At 44.8% G+C, this 24,431-nt stretch overlaps 1 protein-coding gene across 2 annotated transcripts in view; it reads right to left on the bottom strand.

The window, feature by feature from the left end:
* sephs1 (selenophosphate synthetase 1) overlaps positions 1–5,135 on the bottom strand; it is a 69,981-nt gene extending 64,846 nt beyond the window's left edge. The window contains exon 1 of one of the 2 annotated variants that reach the window (XM_072470990.1): positions 5,115–5,135. Coding sequence is in view for 1 of the 2 variants with exons in the window: in XM_072470989.1 (XP_072327090.1) it covers positions 4,623–4,815 (193 nt within the window). In the remaining variant the exon portion in view is untranslated. Of the gene's footprint in view, positions 1–4,622; positions 5,079–5,114 lie in introns of those variants that run through there. The other variant, XM_072470989.1, reaches the window with a different exon arrangement.
* Between the last annotated feature and the right edge of the window lie 19,296 nt (positions 5,136–24,431).

Below are 24,431 nucleotides of genomic sequence, written 5' to 3'. Positions count from 1 at the left end.
CCCCCTGCAACTGGATCCTTGACTTCCTGATCCATAGACCACAATCAGCAAGGACAAACAACAACACCTCCTCCACGTTACAGGGGCCCTGCAAGTTCATACTTAGCCCCCTACTATACTCCCTATACACACATGACTGCGTGCAAAATGTGGCTTCAACTCCATCTACAAGTTTACTGATGACACGACCATAGTGGGTCGGATCTCGAACAACGATGAGTCAGAGTATATAGGGAGGTAGAAAATCTAGTGGCGTGGTGTCATGAACAATCTCTCCCTCAACATCAGCAAAAGTAAAAGAACTAGTCATTAACTTCAGGAAGCAAAGTATTGTACTCGCCTCTGTCTGCATCAATGGTGCAGAGGTAGAGATGGTTGACAGCCTCAAATTCCTAGGTGTGCACATCACCAACATCCACCCAGGTCGACGCTACGACCAAGAAAGCATAATAGCGCCTATACTTCCTCGGAAAACTAAGGAAATTCGGCATGTCCACATTGATTCTTACCAATTTTTACAGATGCACCATAGAAAGCATCCTATCTGGCTGTACCACAGCCTGGTATGGCAACTGCTCAGCCCAAGACCGCAAGAAACTACAAAGAGTCATGAACACAGCCCAGTCCATCACGCGAAACCGCCTCCCATTCATTGACTTTGTGTACACCTCCCGCTGCCTTAGGAAAGCGGGCTGCATGTATTTCCATTGTGTATTTATGCATGTCCTATGTTTTTTCATGCATGGAATGATCTGACTGGACTGTACGCAGAACAATACTTTTAACTATACCTCAGTACACAGGACAAATTCAATTCAATCCAATCCACAACGCGAGTGCATACCTCTTGCTGGTATTCTATGCTTCTTTTGCTGAACATTCTCATTACTGCTATAGCTTCTCTAGTTCTACAATCCTTCTGAATTGTTCACAGCCAATGGAAACCACATCATGCCATTACAATCTATTTCCTAGGATCTTTAACATTACGTCAGATGCATGGTTTGGTGCAATGCTCTTCATGTTCATGCAACTTGAAACTTCGGGGGTAGTCGTCCCTGCACTTCTGCAAATTGCTCCAGCCCAGGTAGGAATTCCATGCTCAGAGTTATGAGCCTTGACCAATGGTAGAAAGTGATGATGAAGGGTCATTTTTGCAAGTGGTGAACAGAGCCAAAGAGGCATTGTTATCAAGTTGAACAATGAAGTGGCAAAATGTGATTTGACAGATAGCTGAAAGTGGTACCCCCTCTTGATTCAGTGGATGCTTTCCCACATCAGTTATTTTGTACTTTTCTGGAAAAAAAAGTTTAGAATCCCAACTTGGATGCTACAATGACCTGAACTGGATCACGTTTCAATGATTTAAGCTCAAAAGACTTAGAACTGATTTACAGAAATACAAAAAACAGGTTAAGCTTACCAATTAAAAAGAAATAGCAAAATGCAAAACCAAGGATACAGTGTATAAGTGAAAAAGAAAGAGGCAAAAGAGAAAATAGCAGATAAATCATGTCTTGAAGTTATTTATCATTTAACATTTTCTCAACAGTAAAAGTCATTACAGAGAATTCAACAGCATTATTGCAGTTATCAGATGTTTCTTCAGGGTATCAATGTGGAAGCTGATCTTTTTTAAACAAGCAGCCCAGGAGCACTAATTCCTGGACAATATCAATTGCCGCATAAGCAACAACATCACATGGTGCTTGCTAGTACTTCAAACACAGACCAAAATATTTAATATCTCCAACATTAAAATTTTAACCAAGCCAACTAGCAAAGCAATAAAAAATGAAATTGCTCAAACACCCAGTAGGTCTGGTGCTGTGGAGAGCGAAACAAAGTTAACATTTCAGGCCCATGACCTTTCATCAGAATTCCAACCTGAAATATTAGCTCCGTTTATTTCTCTACAGATACCGTCAGAGCTGCTGTATATTTCCAATTTTTATCAGATTTTCAGCATCTGCAGTTTTTTTTTGTTCAAATATCAAAGGAACTTTAGAAAGGGGCATCACAGCTCCAGGAACAGAAGAGGCCATTTAGCCCCCTAAGCCTGGTCTAACATTCAATGAAATCATGGCTAATCTGCAACCAAACTCCATATACACACCATTTGCCCCATATCCCTTAGTACCTTCATTTAGTAAAAATCTATCAATCTGAGATTTAAAATTAACTGATTTAACATCAACTGTCACCTGCAGAAGAAGGTTCCACACTCCCAGTACTCCTTGTGTGTACCAGTGTTTCCAAACCTCAAAACTGAAAGATATGACTCAATTTTTAAGCACAGTCCTATACTGCCCAACTAGTGGAAAAAATAGTTTCTACCAGTCATCAATTCCACTTAATAGCTTAAAAACTTGGGATCAAATCGCCTCATGATCCTCTAAATTCCAGGGAATAAAACCTCAGTTTGGGAAATCTTGCCTCAGAGTAAATGCACCTATGCTGTACCACCACCAAGGCCAAAAACATTCTTCCGAAGGAGTGCTGTCCAGAACTGAACACAAATTCAGGTGTGATATGACCTGAGCATTGCATATTTATAAAGAACAAGGGAGTTATTCCCAGTGATCGGGTTAATATTTATTCTTCAATCAACACAGCAAAAACAGATCATCTGATCATTAACACTCGGCTATTCGTCGAAGATTGTTGTGCACAAATTGGCTGTTGCATTTTCTACATTATACTTTGGGATGTCCGACGATAATAAAAGGCACTATATGACACTTCTGTTCCCCTGATCGCCAGTCCTCTAGATATAAAGGCCAGCATTCCATTAACCTTTTTGAATATTTTCTGCACGTCCATATTTTAACATTGTACATGGACCTCCAAGTATCTCTGGAGCTCTGTGGTTTCTCATCCTCCACCATACTAACATTAGTTTTTAAAGCTCGCATTCTTTACGTATAGTGAAACATGTGTCATCTCATTGATAAGAGAAACGTTGATATCACACAATGTTCATTTCTGAAATATGCAGAGGGTTAATCACATTTTGTCAAAACAAACTCGAGTTGCAAAATTGATCAAAACAAATAATCAACTTATTCTAAATATACACACATGCGTATCTGCCGCAAGGGCTTTGAAGGGTTAATAAAAATTCTACTGCTGTACAACTTTTTTTAAAAAGACATTTGTACACACATAGGTTTGCCGATTGCCATCATTTGTAAAACCCTGAAGTCTGGTAAGATCTGAAAAGTGAAAGAATGGATAAAGGAGGGATTGGATTTGTTTATTGTTACGTGTACCGAGGTACAGTGAAAAGTATTTTTCTGCGAGCAGCTCAACAGATCATTAAGTACATGGGAGAAAAGGGAATAAAAGAAAACACATAATAGGGCAACACAAGGTATACAATGTAACTACATAAGCACTGGCATCGGATGAAGCATACAGGGTGTAGTGTCCATGAGAGGGTCATATAGGAGTCTGGTAAGTGGGGAAGAAGCAGTTTTTGAGTCTGTTGGTGCGTGTTCTCAGACTTCTGTATCTCCTGCCCGATGGAAGAAGTTGGAAGAGTGAGTAAGATGGGTGGGAGGGGTCTTTGATTATGCTGCCCGCTTTCCCCAGGCAGCGGGAGGTGTAGATGGAGTCAATGGATGGGAGGCAGGTTTGTGTGATGGACTGGGCGGTTATTCACGACTCTCTAAAGTTTCTTGCGGTCCTGGGCCGAGCAGTTGCCATACCAGGCTGTGATGCAGCCAGATAGGATGCTTTCTATGGTGCATCTGTAAACGTTGGTGAGGGTTAATGTGGACATGCCGAATTTCCTTAGGTTCCTGAGGAAGTATAGGCGCTGTTATATGCTTTCTTGGTGATAGCGACGACATGGGTGGACAAGGACAGATTTTCGGAGATGTGTACCCCTAGGCAGAACATTGGAATTTTTAAAAACCTGGTTTGGGGGGGGGGGGGGGGGTGGAAGGTGGCATGCCTCTTTAATTAAAGCGAGATGGGAGGGGGGGGGTGGAGGATAGAAAAGTTGGCGTTCACTTTTCACCTCATTTTTTTGCAAACCCTGCTGGTGGGGTGATGATGATGGGGGGGGGGGGTGATGATGATGATTGGGGGGGGGGGTGATGATGATGATTGGGGGGGGGGTGATGATGATGATTGGGGGGGGGTGATGATGATGATGATGGGGGGGGGTGATGATGATGATGGGGGGGGGGATGATGATGATTGGGGGGGGTGATGATGATTGGGGGGGTGATGATGATGGGGGGGTGATGATGATGATGGGGGGGGGGTGATGATGATGGGGGGGGGTGATGATGATGATGGGGGGTGATGATGATGATTGGGGGGGGGTGATGATGATGGGGGGGGGGGTGATGATGATGGGGGGGGGGTGATGATGATGGGGGGGGGGTGATGATGATGGGGGGGGGTGATGATGATGGGGGGGGGGGTGATGATGATGGGGGGGGGGTGATGATGATGGGGGTGATGATGATGGGGGGGTGATGATGATGATGGGGGGGGGAAGAGGAGGAGGGGTTGGAGGGAGAGGTAAATGAGTGTGCAAAGGTGCAAAGCAGAATAACACAAGTTGCAGTGCAGATTTTTGTCCCCCTCCCCAGGGTATGCAGACTCACCCAGGCGGGGCATGACTGCCCCCAGAAACTGCTCGTCCTCCTGGTAGTGGTTCTCCTGCAGGGCCTCCAGTAGCCGGAGCAGGACATCCTGCGGCACCTTGCACCCCGTCCCCTTCAGCTCGGCGAAGCGGGTCAGGCGGAAATTCTTGTCCAGCTCGTAGTGCTCGGGGTTGAAGGTCTCCCTCACCGACATGCTGGCGAGCTGGGAGGGCCGTGCGGGTGTGTGTGGGCCGGCGCGCTCGGCATAGGTTCAGCCTGGGCGCTGAGGGGAGGTGGGGGGAGGGGGGGGGGGAAAGCTGCCTCTGCTGTCGCCCCGCTCCCCGCCGGACCTGTGTGTTGCTGAGAGAGACATTCAGACGGTTAGGGGGGGGACAGGGTGCGGCGGCCGCTCCTTTCAGATTCCGCCGGCCGCTCGCGGAGTATTTTTTTTTTGGTTAACGGTCGCGGTTTAAATTTTTTAACCCTCGATGTTTCCCCCGCTCGGTGCCTTACCTTCGATCCGCGCGCGCCTCGGCAACCCGGGCACCCACAATCCCACGCGCGGGGGCGCGCGCGCTTCCATTCCGCCGGCGCTCCGGCCTGGGTGAGTGCGCACGCGCAGGAAGTCACCTCCTCCTCCTCCTGCTGCTGCTGCTGCAGCAGCAGTCGGGCGGTGAGCCGTACGCGCACGCGCAGCTGCAATGCCCCCCCCCACGCGTAGGGAGAACGCTTGGGAGAGACGCGCAGGCGCAGTGGGTGGCGGCCGTCCAGCGCACCGAGGCCGTTTGGCCGGCCGGAGGTCGGCGCAGGCGCGGTAGGCCGGCCGGCGCGCGGCGGCCGTTGGGCCGCGAGGGCGAGCCGCCGTCGCGCGCCTCGGCTGTTCGATTTTCAAAAAGCAAACTCATTCGGCGCCCAGTCGCCGACCCGACGGGACGGGGGGAGAGTGTCGCCGCTGCGGAACGCTCGGTGTCGTCGTCCCCCCCGCTAAATAATCGCTTTTTATATCCCGCTCCACTCACCTGTACGTTTCTTGGGGAAAGTATGCGGTAGGCAATAATCTTTTCTCAGGGCTTGGGTGCCGGTATCTTTAAATTGGACAAATGGCTCCTTTTATTCCCGTCCCCTTTAAGAGGTCATGGTAGAGAAAAATTAAAGGGATTGGCGCAGTTCAAATGAAAACGATCCGCTTTCCCCCAGAGCGCGCCCAGAATCCGATGCTCGGGCCACGGGACTGCTGCTACATCTTTTTATATTATAATCCGGACGTCCGATGTATTTTTTATACCGTGTCAGGTGTTTTTTCCCCTCAACATCTCTGCAACCGAGTGCGCGCGGGCACTCTTAAAGGGAATGTCCTTCCGTGCTGGCGAAGAAAATGGTTTATTGTCGGCCCAATTTTTTTCAAATGGGACTAAAATCTCCTCCCCCCGCAATTCTTCTACCAAGATCCCCCCCCCCTTCAAAAAGCGTGAAAGGTTGTGTGCTGGCTTTGTTTCTAATTTTGCTGAGTTTTAGTTTGTTATTTTAACTTGTGTGTGATTTGCTGACACTTGCTTTAAATTGTTGAGAAACTGAGATTTATTGTTTGCGGTCTCAGTTGGCACCGGTTATTGTGTGATAAAATGCAGAAATATCTGAATATGAATTTCACTGGGTGGTTTAATTCCAACTATTATTGTTTCCAAGGGTTGTACGGTGGGATTGTGATGAGTCAAACTCCAATGCCAAGTTTTCGCCAATATCCAACCGCCAGGATGGTAAATCTCTGAGAACAGCAATGCCTGCGATAAGCCAAGATTCTGCACCCATAACTCTGGATTTGCCAGACTTGGTGAGGATTATCACACAGCCATGCTGACCACTCGAAGCAGAGTAAGACAAATTGGGCACAAAATCATGGACCGCTTGACAGGTCATCATTTGATATTGCCATTTCTCTTGTGAAAGGACAGGCAAACTCTACAAGTATGGCTCAACCTGTCAGGAAGTTAAAAGTGTCGATTGGAGAGAAAGTGAAGCTGATACGACAAGTGGAAAACCGCGGTACAAAACGGAAAGGCGACATCGCAAAGGAGTGGGCAATTCCGCCATCAAGTTGGTCCACCATAAGGAAGCACGAGGCAAATATTTTGGAACTGTTCAACAAGCAGGCATTCTCTCCAGCAAGGAGGATGAGAATGACGAATGTGATATAAAAGTTACTTTAGAGATATTAGTTAATGTAATGTAGAAATAAGCCACTTTGATTCTGGCAGGTAGAGACAAAGGATTTTAGACCGCATGGAAAGAGCAGGAAGAGGTGTGTCTATGAGAGTGATGCTGCATTGATAGGGGCCGGAGAAAGGGATTGGAAGTGAGTCAATCAGAATAGATCAAACAAGTCAGGAGGGACATAGGATGACCTATGGGTGTCGAGTATGTGAAACTTGATGCCATTTGAATGTATGAGTACTGATCTCTTTGTCTGGGACCTACACTTAGTTCCCGGGGCTGCAGACAGCAACATGTTATCTGTATCACTGTGGACTAGGTAGCTTGCAAGCTGAATAAAATAACTTCTTTTTACTTGCAAATCCATCTCGACTTTTATTGAGGCCAGACTGACAGAGGAAAGAAATTTGGGATTCAACATTTCGTGCCGAAACCCGGGATTTCTCAGGGCGATCCTGGTCCAACTGCGAAATCAGAATTAGACTGATTATGAACAGGAGGATGGGGAACGAGGGCCCTCAATGTAGAACTGGAAAATGACCGCGCATTGATTGTTCCCCTCTTCTTATCGTCTGATTAGTCTGGTCACTCGAGGTTGGCACAGAAAGACTGCCTCGACGAAATCACAGGTCAGTCTGGGGATTAGCAATTTAATTGATGGGATTTCATATTGTTGTTTCGGCTTGGGTTAGGGTTTTGGGTTGATGTGACATTTAAAATATAAATGGTTCAACTTCATTTGTGAGTTAATTCGGCTGGGGTAGGCTGTATTGTTGATGTGACATTTAAAATATAAATGGTTCAACTTCATTTGTGCGTTAATTCGGCTGGGGTAGGCTGTATTGTTGATGTGACATTTAAAATATAAATGGTTCAACTTCATTTGTGCGTTAATTCGGCTGGGGCAGGCTGTATTGTTGATGTGACATTTAAAATATAAATGGTTCAACTTCATTTGTGAGTTAATTCGGTTGGGTTACGTTATGGGAGGTCGGTGCAACATTTGAAATTGAAAATGGTTCACCTCTATGTGTGTGTGTTAAAAATATAGTTGATTAAGCTAAAATTGTCTCCTTGGACTGTATTGGCGAAAAACGCAGTTCCGAGGACTAGTTGAGATTGTGGGGAATGCTGCATATTGGTTGAAGCAGAAGTCTCTCAAAGGGTTAATAGCAGCAGGCAAAGTAAAAGACAGACAGTGCTTCTCACTCAGGCCTTGAGATAACAGTACCAGTCTGTAGTGTAATCGGATACCTTTCCTTTGAGTCAGTGAACACCAGCAAAGTTACGTTTTGAATTAATTAAAGGAAACCAGTGGGTTTCTCCACCTCTTTGATAAAAGTTATTATTTTCGAAAGCAATTGATTGAAATTGCCAGAATCTTAAGTTTTACTTACTTGAAATAAGGTTTATCTCATTTTATCTGGAGATTAATAGAAACTTAAAGAAGATCATGGACACCATTTTAAAAAGTGTCAATCTGGAGATGATAGTTGATTTTGCTAATACTTATGTGTATGTAAAAGAAAAAAAACTTGTTAAAAGAAAAATTGTTAAGATAAAGAAATAATTAAGTTGTAAATGTTGTACAAGTTTGTGTTAAGCAAATTGTAAATTTAGTTCTGAGTTGAGATCAGAGCTGAGCTTGCAAGTTGCAGTAATCCAATTTGAATTTTCAAACATTTTTAAGTTTTTAAAAAAAGCGCAAGTAGAGGAAGGACACGGGTCACACAAGAGATGAGCTACGTAGTTTAATGGCTGGCCTTGAATTGACAGAAGAAGAAAAATTCAATAATTTGGAAAAGTCAGTAAAAGTTCCGTCTGCACCCATAGCATGGTCTGCGCTCATTCCAGAACCACCAGAGTACAATAATATATACCCAGTCATTGCTCCCCAGATTTCAAATATGCCAGAAACTCAAGCCCTTTTGGGTGATAGTGTGGGTCCTGATTTACCAACTTCACAACCGGAAGAGCAAAAGGAACTCTGTCCCACAAGCCCAGTTAGCTCTAGGACAAGATCTCGGACAGCGAGGGAGGGGCTTGACGCTCACCAGAAACAATTAAGCATATCACCTAAGTCTCCCCAAACTAAGGAGAAACCACAAGATTCGGGAACAAAGGAAGCTGAAACAACTTCTTTTGAAGAGAAAGAACTCCCCCTAGTGACAGGGAGAGACGTTGAAGTCTTGGAACAACCAGGGGAAATAGCTAGAGTGCCCCCTGGTGACATTCGGAGACAGTTACCGATTAGGAAGATGCGAAACCCCGACCCAGTGACTGCGGGAGCGAACCCCACGATAGACGTTTACTTCCCATGGACACCCAGTGAGATTATGGCTACAATCCCAGATAGAAAAAAATCTCCTGCTGCCTTCGTGGATTCCTTGAGAACTACCATCTCAATTTATCAAGCTGATTCAAGGGACCTCTGGGCCCTAGTCCAGCAGATTTTAACCCCAGCAGAGTACCGCAATTATCTTAACCACCTGAATTATGCTAGTCATGCCGCACTCCAGCAGGCCTATGCGTTAGACGACGATAGAAGGACACAGATCTTGAATGCGTTGAATAGCACATTTCAAAGGCCCATAAATCTTTCTGTTATCTTAGACCTAAAACCTAAGAAGACTGAAGAGCCAGAGGAATTTCTGGAGCGTTTTAATGAAATCTACCGGGGCAGTCAGGCGATTTGCTGTATCAAAATGGTCAGAATTCCCCTCAATATTGTGCTATGTTAATGCATTGCCTACCACCTTCTGTGGTTACTGCTGTGAAATGTAATAACATGAATTGGACAGAGAACGACCCTTCCCAGATGGCAAGGGCAGTCAGATTTTACTGGAAGGAGGGTGTAGGCCAAGAAGGAGGCTCAGTTACAAAGGTTAAGACTGAGTATGTAATGAAAAAGGATGATCTACGACCCCAACAAGCGGCAGAAATGGTAGTTTACCAGCAGGAGCCCCAATATAGTGACTTTGGGTGGGTGGATCAGCGAAGAGGAGGATACCAAACCCACCCAAAGGGACCCTCACCCCCTTTTTATGGCCCACCGAACGAATCAACAGCTCTACAACCGCAGCCCCCTCTGAGGGGCCATTGGTCTACTGGAAGAAGAGGACGGGGCAGCCATGTCTTCTGTGCAATCAGCACTTAAATTACCATTATCCGACCACACGCAGCAATTGTCAGGGTTCCAAGGACAGGTGTGTGAGTATCCTATTTCTGAACCTGTGACAGTCACTTACGAGAATAAGTCTGCAGAGCATCAGGTTGTAGTGACTACTGGATTGGACTGTAACTTGTTGGCCCGAGATTTACTGTGTATCTTCCAGCTACAGCTAGAATGCGGAGATGAGGGGGTAACGGTTACATCATGGAGGATGAGACAACAGTGCTATATTTCTATCACCCCCCAGTGGTGGACGTTAGATGTTGAACAGTCACTGCATCACGTTACCCTGGCCTATGACAGAACTGGACGAAACAGGGAGTTGGAGGACAAATACCGGCCATTACTTGAGACCGAATGGCCAGTCAAGGTTACAGCCACAGTCACGGGAAAAGAAGGTACAGCCGATTTTGTTACAATATCACCACATTTATGGCCACAGTCAGCTTCGGTAAGCCCTCATATTACACGTCAGGTCCATGACCAGTATCATGCCAGGGATATGGGGCGAATGGTCAGGAGGGCAGTGGATCATTCGGATCCAACAGACTACGCACTTCAAGTCATGCCGGACGGCACTACCATAAAATATTTTGAGGTCCCTGAAACGATTAACACTCGACTGCAGCATCACAGGGGACATGATGTGTTGGAATATGTCAATCCACAGGTCTGGGCGGAATACCCATCACAAGTGGGAAAGACAAATGTTACACCTATTAAGGTGATGATTAAGGATCATGTAAAGCTACCTTCCATTCGACAATACCCCCTGAAATCTCAAGCTGTTCCATCAATAGATAAATTAATTCAAGAGCTGTTGAAACAGGGTATTTTGGTCCCTTGCCAATCAGAATGTAACACCCCCATACTTGCTGTGCCTAAACCAGACCAGTACCGATTAGTACAGGATTTATGTTCAATCAATGCCATCGCATAGCCGTTACATGCTCTCACCCTCCAACAGGATTACGGTGTATAGCTCCCACTCGGTCATCGCACTATTGAGGCAACTGCAGACTCAGCATCATACCGCAGTTCGTCAGAATAGGTATGAGATATACCTTTTGAACAATCCACGTCTGACATTTAAATACTGTACCACTATCAATCCAGCCTGTTTTCTTAGTGGTCCCCCTGTCCATGAAGACGCACCTGGCCACGACTGTTTAGCCTTGATTCAGGAAACTACCACAATAAGGGGCGATTTGAGTGACATTTCGTCAGAACAACCTGACATGATTATGTGTGGTCAAATATCCCACCGGGGTTTAGTTAATGACCTACTGCAGGCCCTCCTTATGCCCGCGCAGATTTCCGTTATTAAATGCGCTGCCCACATGAATGGTACAACCCCAGTTGACGTTGGTAATGAACGAGCAGATTGTGCAGCGTGAACAGCCGCGCAAATTCAGCAAGTGATGGTGCCGAAGATGTTAAGTCAGACTAAACGATCTACTATGAATATGTCTGCTTCTGACAAGTCAATGCCAACCATCCAAGACGTCATAAGGTTACTGGAGGACGCTCCTGAGAGTGATAAACAAATGTGGAAACGGTTAGGTTGTACATATGATTCTGTTTCCTCTTTATGGACCACGCCTGCACATCAGACTTGTATGTCTGATGTGCTGGCTTTATGGGTCATTGAATGTGTACACTTTGCAACTCATTGTGGGGCTCGAGGGACTAGTGATTTGTTGCTGGACACTTGGTGGCATCCTAAAATGCAGGGGTTGGCCCAAAGTATCAGTAATCGGTGTTTGATTTGTCAGCAATATAACACCGGAAAAGGTATCCCTTGTGGGAAGGGACAAACCCCGTTGCCCAGTGGTCCCTTTGAGACGCTCCAAATGGATTACATTGAGTTGGAAAGGTGTCAATGTTATAAATATGTTTTGGTCATTGTGGATGTGTTCAGCAGATGGGTCGAGGCGTATCCGACTATCGATAATAAAGCTGCTACTGTGGTTAAAGTCTTGATGAGGGAAATCATTCCCCGGTACGGTATACCAGCTCAGTTAAGTTCTGATAATGGGCCTCATTTTATTGGACAAATTAACAAGGAGTTTTGCTCCCAGTTGGGCATACGCCAGCAGTTACACTGTGCTTACAGACCGCAGGCGGCCGGGTTGGTTGAGAGACACAATCAGACCCTCAAAACTAAATTGGCTAAATTAAGAGCAGACACGGGACTGACATGGCTTAAGTTGCTCCCCGTTGCCCTCTTCCAGCTGCGGGTTACACCTGCGGGACCGGTCCGGCTTTCTCCCGCCGAGATTCTTTATGGCAGGCCTCTTAGAACTCCCTGGAGCCTGCAGGTTCCCAGACTGGTTCAATTTCATCAGATGACTGAAGAAATGACCACCTATGTTCTAGCCCTCACGCAAGTGCTCAAGGAACTCCATGGCCAGGTCCGCGCGGCTCACCAGCCATTGCCCCCAGTACCTAGCTCACTTTCAGTCCAGCCCGGTAGTTATGTCATGGTCAAAAATTGGACTAGGAAGGGGTCAGAGCCACGATGGGACGGGCCCTTCCAAGTTCTCCTTACCACCCCCACAGCAGTTAAAGTGGAGGGGCGAAGTGCTTGGGTCCACCTACATCACTGTAAATTGAGTCCATCTCCACTACTGTAAAAGGTCGGATACTAACCTGCCTCCCTTCTCCAGTGCTATTTTACAGGTGTGGAGCATGATGGAGTGGCTACGCATCGTCTGTCTGATATTTGGCCTCACTTCGCTTGGCGTGTTATTGGCGATGGACATGGAAAAGGGGAATATTATGTATCTGTGTAGCCCCAACCAATCTACAAGGTTACATCACCTCTGCAAAGGTGATGTTCTTCGCTGCCCCCATATACGAGGACATGGTATCGACTCATGGAAGGTCATCAAAGTTAAGGAGAATGCAGGAGTCATGAAGCAGTTGCACCGGTCCCGGCGATGGGAAGGGAACATTATATGGACATTGCCTTGTTTTTGGAATACATGTAAATTCGATTTTGGATGTGTTAAGAGTGGTGCAAGAAAGGTAATATCAGGCTGTCAGAAGAGCGTAGGAAGAGGCTATGAGGAAGTGAAAGGGACTAGAGAGAGGATGGGGCGTATGAGAAGGGAAGTACAGCTAGAACGTAGGTTACCGGGAGATACACTTAAGTTAGTTAAAGGCCAAACTGAGGAAAACACGGGTAGTAAACCTTGGGAGCCCTCGGGGCAATAACCAAGGAATTGTCTCAGCTACGGTTGTTTGCAATGCAGAACCGGTATGCTCTTGACTATCTTCTGGCTCGTGAGGGTGGGGTATGCGCCATAGTACAGGGCAAGTGTATCATGGGAGTTCAGGACTTGACCGCTAACATCACTAAATTTATGGATCGCATACGGGATCACTTGGACGGGATGCAGGATCCTGGCTCTTGGGGTAACTGGGGATTTGGAGGATGGAAGGACTGGTTGATAAATATGGCCATGTATCTAGTGGTAGCTATCGGCTGCATCTTTGTGGGCCTGGCCATCCTTAAATGTGTGATGGGTAGAATGCGGGGTGCACTGGATCAGATCACCACCCCAATCACCGGCCAAAAAAATTTAACTGTTAAAATCCATGAGGGTGAAGCAGATGAAGGGGGGCTAAGACAGGAATTGGAAATGCAGCGACGGATCTTTTTAGATGAGGAACTGTAGCTATGGATTGGATAGTTCGGTTATCATGGAATGATAAAAGGAGGGAATGACGAATGTGATATAAAATAGTTACTTTAGAGATATTAGTTAATGTAATGTAGAAATAAGCCACTTTGATTCTGGCAGGTAGAGACAAAGGATTTTAGACCGCATGGAACGAGCAGGAAGAGGTGTGTCTATGAGGGTGATGCTGCATTGATAGGGGCCGGAGAAAGGGATTGGAAGTGAGCCAATCGGAATAGATCAAACAAGTCAGGAGGGACATAGGATGACCTATGGGTGTCGAGTATGTGAAACTTGATGCCATTTGAATGTATGAGTACTGATCTCTTTGTCTGGGACCTACACTTAGTTCCCGGGGCTGCAGACAGCGACATGTTATCTGTATCACTGTGGACTAGGTAGCTTGCAAGCTGAATAAAATAACTTCTTTTTACTTGCAAATCCATCTCGACTTTTATTGAGGCCAGACTGACAGAGGAAAGAAATTTGGGATTCAACAAGAACAGCTGCCTATCCTGACATTGAAGAAGCTTTGCTCGCGTGGTTCAAGGCAGGCTGAGCAGAGAACTGTCCCATCTCTGGTTCAACCTTGCAGGAAAGGGGAGTTGCGCTGGCCTAGAAGCTGACAGATGGCTGGACTGATCCAAGACCAGACATGGCATAGTCTACCGCGCAGTAAGCAGTGAGGGTGTGGCGGTTACAACAGCAATGACCGATTGGCTCCAAAATGGTCTCGCCCATGTTTTGAATGAGTATGCACCAAGAGATATTTTTAATGCATTTGAAACCGGACTGTTATACTGTCTTTTGCCAATCTGCTCTTCGATGTTCAGAAGTAGAACATGTAATGGTGAAAAGCAGAGTAAGGAATGTATCACCGCTATGGTCTGTGCCAACATGGATGGCACTGAAAAGCTGCCGCTTGTGGTAGGGAAGTCCAAGAAACCACGTTGCTTCGCGAATGTCAAGACACTACCCACACAGTATGAGATCAACAAAACTGCCTGGATGACCTCTAGTCATTTTTTAAAAATAAATTTAGAGTACCCAATTCATTTTTTCCAATTAAGGGGCAATTTAGAGTGGCCAATCCACCTACCCTGCACATCTTTGGGTTGTGGGGGCGAAACCCACGCAGATACAGGGAGAATGTGCAAACTCCACACTGACAGTGACCCAGAGCCGGGATTGAACCTGGGACCTCGGCGCCGTGAGGCAGCAGGACTAGCCCACTGCGTCCTCCAGTCATTTTTGAGGCATGACTCTGATGATTGCCTATTCGCTCGCCAGCCTGCTTCCCTAGCTGATGCCGCAAAAGCTGGAAAGATGCTCCAGGATTTCACACTGCAGCACGAAAATACCGAAAACGTGTTTGACTGCATTGATGACATTGTGGACTGTATCACACGGGTCAAAAGACAACATGCTAAGCAGAAAAAGATTAGGGAGTTTTTCCAGAGCTAACTTACAACATTTTTCACTGCAAAGCTCTGGCCTTTTACAAGGAGTGAACAAATTGAATAAATACATTTTCATACATTTATTGTTTTACTGTTTTTATTTGACATTTGAATCTGTTGTTTTTGACATGGACTGCATTTGTAGGCATATCGGGTTACATAGTGACGCATTCATGTGGGAATGGGGTCATCTCAGCCATCACAAAGTTCTTGCTTAACATTAATTTTGCGCGGATCCCCATGGATTCGACCAATCAGGATTTTACTGTTTTATTACTAATTAAGACAACATAAATACTATGAGGGTATTTTATTCTTGTATGTGAAAATTGAGATTTTCTACAGAGAACTTGTGCTGAAAACATAGGACATTACAGCGCAGTACAGGCCCTTTGGCCCTCGATGTTGCGCCGACCTGTGAAACCACTGAAAACCTTTTATATTTTTGATAATTACTTATTTACAAAGTGCCGTTAGAAGTTAATATAGCAAAACATCCCACAGTACCAGAGCATTACAATAAAAACATGTTTTGCCTCTTTTTACACCGAGCCGCAGAAAGATAATCCGAAATGCTGACCATAAGCTTGATCACAGGTAGGTTTTTAGGAGCATTTGAAAGAGGAGAGAGAAGGAAGGAAATGCAGAGCTTTGGGCTAAGACAATGGAAAGCACAGCCACCAATGGTAGTGTGATTTTTTAAAAATTGAAGATATGTGAAGACCAGAGTTGCAGGAGTATACAGATCGTGGCGGATTGTTGGGCTGGAGGAGGTCATATAGATGGCAAAGGATGATTTGAAAACAAGGGTGAGGATTTTAAAATCAAGGTGTTGTCGTATAAGGAACTGGTGAAGATGAGAGCAAGTAAAGCGATTTGAGTAAATTTGGAATGGGTTTAGATATGCTAGCAGAAGTTTTGATTAGGAAAAATTTAGGTTGGAAGCTGAGGACCCAGGAAGACAATGGAATGGTCAAGCTTAAGGACAAGGATAAGCTTAATAGACAAGGATAAGAGTGGTCCTAGGATGAATGTGCTAAATTGGGGGAAGGCTAATTATAACAATATTAGGAGGGAACTGAAGAACATAGATTGGGGGCGGATGTTTGAGGGCAAATCAAATTTTTACCCGTACATAAAAAGCAAGGGGGTAGCCAGGGAAAGGGTTGGCCCACTGAAGGATAGGCAAGGGAATCTATGTGTGGAGCCAGAGGAAATGGGCGAGGTACTAAATGAATACTTTGCATCAGTATTCACCAAAGAGAAGAAATTGGTAGATGTTGAGTCTGGGGATGGGTGTGTAGATAGCCTGGGTCACCAAAAAGACGAGGTGTTGGGTGTCTTAAAAAATATTAAGGTAGATAAGTCCCCAGGGCCTGATGGGATCTACCCCAGAATACTGAAGGAGGCTGGAGACGAAATTGCTGAGGCCTTGACAGAAATCTTTGTATCCTCACTGTCTTCAGGGGATGTCCCGGAGGACTGGAGAATAGCCAATGTTGTTCCTCTGTTTAAGAAGGATAGCAAGGATAATCCAGGGATCTACAGGCCGGTGAGCCTTACTTCAGTGGTAGGGAAATTACTGGGGAGAATTCTTCGAGAGAGGATCTACTCCCATTTGGAAGCAAATGGACGTATTAGTGAGAGGCAGCATGGTTTTGTGAAGGGGAGGTCGTGTCTCACTAACTTGATAGAGTTTTCCGAGGAGGTCACTAAGATGATTGATGCAGGTAGGGCAGTGGATGTTGTCTATATGGACTTCAGCATGGCCTTTGACAAGGTCCCTCATGGTAGACTAGTACAAAAGGTGAAGTCACATGGGATCAGGGGTGAGCTGGCAAGGTGGATACAGAACTGGCTAGGTCATAGAAGGCAGAGAGTAGCAATGGAAGGATGCTTTTCTAATTGGAGGGCTGTGACCAGTGGTGTTCCGCAGGGATCAGTGCTGGGACCTTTGCTGTTTGTAGTATATATAAATGATTTGGAGGAAAATGTAACTTCTGATTAGTAAGTTTGCAGACGACACAAAGGTTGGTGGAATTGCGGATAGCGATGAGGACTGTCCGAGGATGCAGCAGGATTTAGATTGTTTGGAGACTTGGGCGGAGAGATGGCAGATGGAGTTTAATCCGGACAAATGTGAGGTAATGCATTTTGGAAGGTCTAATGCAGGTAGGGAATATACAGTGAATGGTAGAACCCTCAAGAGTATTGAAAGTCAAAGAGATCTAGGAGTACAGGTCCACAGGTCACTGAAAGGGGCAACACAGGTGGAGAAGGTAGTCAAGAAGGCATACGGCATGCTTGCCTTCATTGGCCGGGGCATTGAGTATAAGAATTGGCAAGTCATGTTGCAGCTGTATAGAACCTGAGGCCACACTTGGAGTATAGTGTTCAATTCTGGTCACCACACTACCAGAAGGATGTGGAGGCTTTAGAGAGGGTGCAGAAGAGATTTACCAGAATGTTGCCTGGTATGGAGGGCATTAGCTATGAGGAGCGGTTGAATAAACTCGGTTTGTTCTCCCTGGAACGAAGGAAGTTGAGGGGCGACCTGATAGAAGTCTACAAAATTATGAGGGGCATTGACAGAGTGGATAGTCAGAGGCTTTTCCCCAGGGTAGAGGAGTCAATTACTAGAGGGCATAGGTTTAAGGTGAGAGGGGCAAGGTTTAGAGTAGATGTACGAGGCAAGTTTTTTACGCAGAGTGTAGTGGGTGCCTGGAACTCGCTACCGGAGGAGGTGGTGGAAGCAGGGACGATAGTGACATTTAAGGGGCATCTTGACAAATACATGAATAGGATGGGAATAGAGGGATACAGACCCAGGAAGTGTAGAAGATTGTAGTTTAGTCGGGCAGCATGGTCGGCACGGGCTTGGAGGGCAGAAGGGCCTGTTCCTGTGCTGTACATTTCTTTGTTCTTTGTTTTTTTGTTCTTACAGACATTTATTTCAAATTCCTTACTGTTTTTTACACATCCATTTCTGAACGTCCTCAGCTCCACAACTCTCCCAAGATTCCTCTGTTGCTTAAATTCTGGCCGCTTGCACATTCCCAATTTTTATTTAGTCCACCATTACAATTGAAGCTAGAACGGTTAATTTTAAATCTGAGATATTAAGGGGTATGAGTCAAAGGTGGGTATATGGAGTTGGGCCACAGATCAACCGCAATCTCATTAAATGGTGGAACAGGCTCAAAGGGTTAACTGGCCTACCCCAGTTCCTATGTTCCATTGGTGGCCATGCTTTCAGCTGCCTTGGCCTGAAACTCTGGAATTCCCTCCCTTAAAACCCCTCTGCCTTTCTATCTCCTTTCCTCCTTTAGTACACCCTTTAAAACCTACCTTTTTGATGAACGTTTTGTTCATCTTTAATATTGCCTGATGTAGCTTGATGTCAAAATTTTGGTTGGTACTCTGATGAAGACCCCGTTTTGGACATTTTTTGAAGATGGACCCGTTTATGAGTGCATATTTTGCTGACCTGCTGGATGTGTTGGGGGATGGGGAGGTGAAAGAATTAGCTTTGGGAATCTGGGAGATGCAGACTGCTCGTCTCAGAGTGAAGAAAATGGCTAATCAGCTGCCTTTCACTTTCTGCTTTGAGGGAGTCTACCCACACAATTATTTAGCACTGTGTCTGACTTCGAGACACAGATGTTCAAAAAGACCACGTAACACAGATTTTAAATGATATAGGTTTATTTTTTTTTAAATTTAAGAGTAGCCAATTATTTTTCTTGTTTTTTTCCAATTAAGGGGCAATTTAGCGTGGCCAATCCACCTAACCTGCACATCTTTGGGTTGTGGGGGTGAAACCCACGCAGACAATCTTTGGGGTCTGGGGAGAATGTGCAAACTCCACAAGGACAGTATCCCAGGGCCGGGATTCGAACCCGGGTCCTCAGCATCGCAGTCCCAGTGCTAACCACTGTGCCCCATGATATAGGTTTATTGTCACGTGTACCGAGGTACATTGAAAAGTATTGTTCTGCATACAGTCCAGATCGGTCCATACATGAAATGGTGGCAATCTCCAAGAAAAACAGTGCTGAAGATGGACACTGGGTCAAACATCTGAAAGAGAAAAGATTCAATTTTGGATAGGATTCTTGATCAGACCTGATTCTGCTTTTGAAAGACATTGTTCAATGGCAATAACTCCATATAAATAACTGGGACTGTGTGAAATTACTTTTTTTTACTTGGGTTGAAATTTAAAATAACTAACAAAGAGTTGCCTATTACTTTGTATGTCAATCCCTGATAACCTATAAAATCTGTAGTATAATAAACTTTTTAAGAAATCTGGCTGAACTCTGTTATCCTAAAATATGCCTCCTATGTATAAAGTTATAGAGGTGATCTTGGAGCACAAATGAATGTCTGTCCCTTGCATCAACAGCAACTGTTATTATCCACCTCTGCAATAAATGCTGCATAACAAAATATTATAAACTTACACTTTTTCAGGGGTTGTGTTTCTGTACTATCCAAATACACAATATTAATGGATAAAATGCTATGAAATCTTAAATTAGTTGGGGAACAGTATTTAAATATTTTCTAAAATCAAAACCAGGAAAATGTTGTTGCTAATGGATGATTGGAAACTACTTCTGATACATTCCCATTACATCACTATCATTCCCTGGAACACTGCTAACTGTCTTTGCTCTGTTTACATAAATATATAGGTTGAGATCTTTATATGATCAGTAATACAGTTAAGGTACTATTTTCTGTAGTGATCTCTATGTGTGCATGTACACAAGGGGTTAATGTGTAATCAGTAGCACCACATGATCACTAGAGAGCCGGACCAACAGGGGTATAAAAGGCAGCCACATTGGGTCTCTCTCTCTCTCTCTCTCTCTTTTGGGTGCACTGTGATCAAAGCAACAGCAGACTAGTTTAGATGGCCAGTGGAGTTACATATAGTTACCATAGTTAGATCTTGTTCACCTTATCACTAGTATCAAAGTTAAAGTAAAGAATTCATGTAAATATTGTTCTAGTTACTCAATAAACCTTTTGTTACTACTGGAAGAGTTCGAATCTTCTTCTTCGGGATTCAGAATACCTCATCACTAAACAAGGATTGAGTAGCACATGTTACCTACCACACAGGTAACAAAACATTTTCCATCCAAAAATGTCTCGCCAGAAAACATGTCACAAATTTGTGTGCCAGAACAGTAACCCTCCTCCAATTTGTGTGCACCAGGTGACACTGTTAGATGTTCATCAATAAATGGAGCAATGCTTTCACTTGCCACTTTCCCATTTGAGTGGTAGGAACACTATTGGGAAAGACTTCTGTTGTAAGGATTGCTTTCACACAGCAGCATGTCCACATTGTGAACTTTAAACCGTCATCGCTGATCCCACTTAAGATCAATTAACTTCTGGAAAAATAATTTGGGAGACCGTGCGGGGGGAGGGGATGGAGGAGCAAAATTACATTTACCCGCAAGTCATTTGGCGTATTACAAGCAAAATTCATTTTTCTTGATTTTGTCTTTGGAACCTGCTGTCCACGAGGATAGTGAAAGCAGACAATCGATGGATTCAAAAGGGAATTGGATGGGCACTTGAAGGAAATACACTTGCACGAATATTGGGATCGAGCAGCAGGATTGCTCTATACAGAGCCAGTGTGGATTCAAATGGCCTCACTGTTGTAATGAATCTGTCGCTCTATTGAGAATGACTGCTTCAGACTACATGTTGTAAATAGATACTGCTTAAAAAGTAATGTTCATCAATATTTTTCATGATGCAGTACCGGGTAGCAGAGTGGAACAAATATGATTCTTCCATGATTGAAAGTTGAAGATTAATATCTGCAACTTAGATGTACCAAATATAAATTTAACACTCTGGGATGCATAATATCAGGTCTCTGAGATTAAGCAACTTTGAGACCCATTCATTTCTCCAATACAACCTTACTAATGCTAATTTCCTTCAACCCGGCATTCTCCCTAATCCCTTGGATCTCGACCTCTGGGAGACTTTTGTATCTTTCTCAGTGAAGACAGATACAAAGTAATCATTTAGCTTCTCTACCATTTCCCTATTCCCCATTATGAATTCTCCTGACTGCTTGTAATTTGCTAGATTACATTCATGTGCTCTTCTCCCTTTATCGTTTTTTTGGTCTTCCTTTGCTGTATTCTATAAACTTCCCAATCCTCAGATTTGCTACTATTTCTGGCAACTTCAAAATATTCTTTATATATTCTTTTAATCTTCTACAATCTTTGACTTCCTTTTGGCAGCCACAGTTGACTGGCTTTTGGGGGGCTTTTGTACCTTGAAGGAATGTATAGGTGCTGTAAGCTATGTAATAAATTCTCTGAATCGATCCATTGTCTGTTCCCAGTTATACCTTTTAATTAATGTCTTTTCCCAATCCACCTCATCCAATTTCCCCGGTCATGCCTTCATAGAACACTGCCTTCAGATTGAACTACCTCACTTTTGAACATAATGTAAAATTCAATTGTATTGTGATCACTCATCCTTAAAGGTTCTTTTACAACTAGATTATTAATGAGCCATTTTTCATTACATAATACTTGATCTAGAATAGTCTGTCTTCTAGTTGGCTCAACATACTGCTCCAGAAATACACACCAGAAACTCATCTTCCTCAGAATTAGTGCTCATTTGGTAGAGATGATGGTATTGCCCATGCTACGTGTTTGTCTCATCTGCTGATTAATACCATGCCCTGCATTACCATTACTGTTAGGTGGCCTATAAACAACTCCAACCAATGTTCACTCCCCTTTGCCGTATCTTGGCTCCTTCCAGATTCCACCCATTGTTCTTCTGATCAGAGATCTTCCCTCACTACTGCACTGATCCCATCCCTTATTGTCAGCACAGTTCCACCTCCTTTCTTGTCTGTCCTTCCTCAATGTCAAATATCCTTGAATATTCAGTTCCCAGTCTTGGTCACCATGAAGCCATGTTTCCATGATGGGAATTAAGTCATACCATTTATTTCTATTTGTGTTTTTGGATCATAACTTTGTTACGAATGCTGTTTGAATTCAGTTAGAGTGACCTTAACGTTTTGACATCATTCCACATTTGATACATAATGCTTTACTTTATTTCTCCTGCCTACTACTCCCATTACTATTCCCTGTTCCTGACTTTGCTTCCTTCCAATTTGGGCCACACCTCAGGTTCCCACCCCATGACGAGCTATTTTAAACCCACCCCAGGAGCACAAGCAAACCTTCCTGTAATTATATCAGTGCCACTCCTGTTAAATTGTAACCTGTCCAGCTTGTACGGGTCCCACCTGCCCCAGAACCAGTCCAAATGCCTCAAAAATCTGATGCCCTCCCTTCTACACTATGTCTCCAGCAATGTATTTAATTGATCAATCCTCCTATTCTTATACTCACTAGCTTGTGGAACTAGGAATAATCCTGAAATCACAGCCCTTGAGGTCCTGCTTTTTCATTTCCTCCCTAACTTCCTGAAATCTGCTTTCAGCACCTGATCCCCCTTCCTACCTATGTTGTTGGTCCCAACGTAGACCACATCTTCTGGCTGATCCTCCACCCCACGAATGATGTCCTGCAGCAGCTCTGTGATACCCTTGACCCTGGCACCAGGGGCAATCCTGGATTGATGTTTACTGGCACAGATCCTGTTCAATCTCCTGACTATGGAATCACCTATCAACATTGCTCTTCCACTCTTCTTCCTCCCCTGTACAGCTAAGCCACCTGTGGTACCACAGGGTTGACTCTGGCTGCAATCTTCTGAGGAGCCATCACCCTCAGTAGCTTCCATGTCAGTGCTGTCCTGTTACGATGTAACCCACCCAGCTAGTACAGGTCCCACTTGTTCCAGAACTGGTCAAGTGCCTCAGACATGTGAAGGAAATTGAAAACCAATTACTCAGCAAGATGGACTCGGGGGCCTTGCGCCTCCTACCTGATTATATTAGTTCACCCATTCTCCCTCAGGCTGCACACATCTAACCTACAATGCGACCATCTCCCTAAATGTGCTATCCATGTAGTCCTTTGCCTCGTGGATGCGCAACAGTGACTCCAACCGCTGCTCAAGTTTGCAAATCTGGAGCTCAAGCTTGTGCAGCTGGTAACATTTTGACAGGTGTTTGAGACACATGATGCATCCACAACTTCACACATACCACAGGATGTCCACTCCACTTGGCTAAGCTGACCTGCCATCCTGTAACTCTACAATTATTTATTGCAATTGACACAAGTAGAATTAGTAGAATAAATTACTAGTAACTTAACTTTACTACACTTAGGTTATCTTACTTTATTTCACTTCAACTTGATTTAACCTCGTGTTAGTGTTCCTCACTGAAATCCAAGCTCCCTGCTCCACTCTTTCTTGCTCATTCTCATTCTCTCTTATCCTCCAGATTGGCTGTCTCACAGTGAACCTAATGTCTGGGTAATTCATTGAGAATTTATTTTGGTTGCATCCACCATTTCCTCTAGTGTAGTGTGCCTGACCACAATCTGTCTGTCAATTCACATGTGTCAATTCACATGTACCTCATACCTATCTAGAATGTTAGAGAATAAGATAGATATTGTCAAATTGTCAAAGGATGTCTTGGCACCATTGACAATGCCCCAGTCACCATAGCCCTCAGGTTGGATCCCGACAGGATTCTTCCTCCATCCTAACCCATTCTGCCCTCTCTCCTCCCCACCACCGCCTCACCTTCTCCACGTTCGCCGCCCAGTAATAATTGTAGCCATCTGAGATGGTCATTCTCAAAGGGGAGTATGGCCACTTGCGAAGAATCACGGGAAATATGGCCAATGCAGGATCCAGGCGAACTCAGAGCTTAAGTGTATATTTGCCACTAGAGAACCAGACAGTATCGAAACCCCCAGCCGATTTACATTCTAATGGCCCATTTCCCCAGGTCAAAAGACTTGTACTCAGGTATCAGATACAAGTCCAGAAACATCGGCGCCACTCCCTTCACCCAGGAAGCCCAAACAGCCACGGTCAATGACTGCTCAGGACACGCCCAGCCATCAAGGCACCCGCCCCATTATTGGCTCAAATCGAAGGCAGTAATCGAAGCCTGGCGAATTATTGGGTCCAAAGCTAAGGACCACCCAAAAGAGCGCGAAACCCCAAAGGATAAAGAGCGACACTGCCATGTGTTCGATCTCTTTTGGCCCTGGCACACCGGCACTCTTCGGCCCGGCCTATACCTGAAGTCAACTGCAGCAGCACCACCAGAAGCAAGTTCAAGATCAACGATCGC

The sequence above is a fragment of the Scyliorhinus torazame genome, chromosome 13 (genome assembly GCF_047496885.1).
Source record: "Scyliorhinus torazame isolate Kashiwa2021f chromosome 13, sScyTor2.1, whole genome shotgun sequence".
Classification (NCBI taxonomy): domain Eukaryota; kingdom Metazoa; phylum Chordata; class Chondrichthyes; order Carcharhiniformes; family Scyliorhinidae; genus Scyliorhinus; species Scyliorhinus torazame.
Note: the sequence above shows the minus strand (reverse complement) of the source record. Positions and strands in the feature narration are given on the sequence as shown.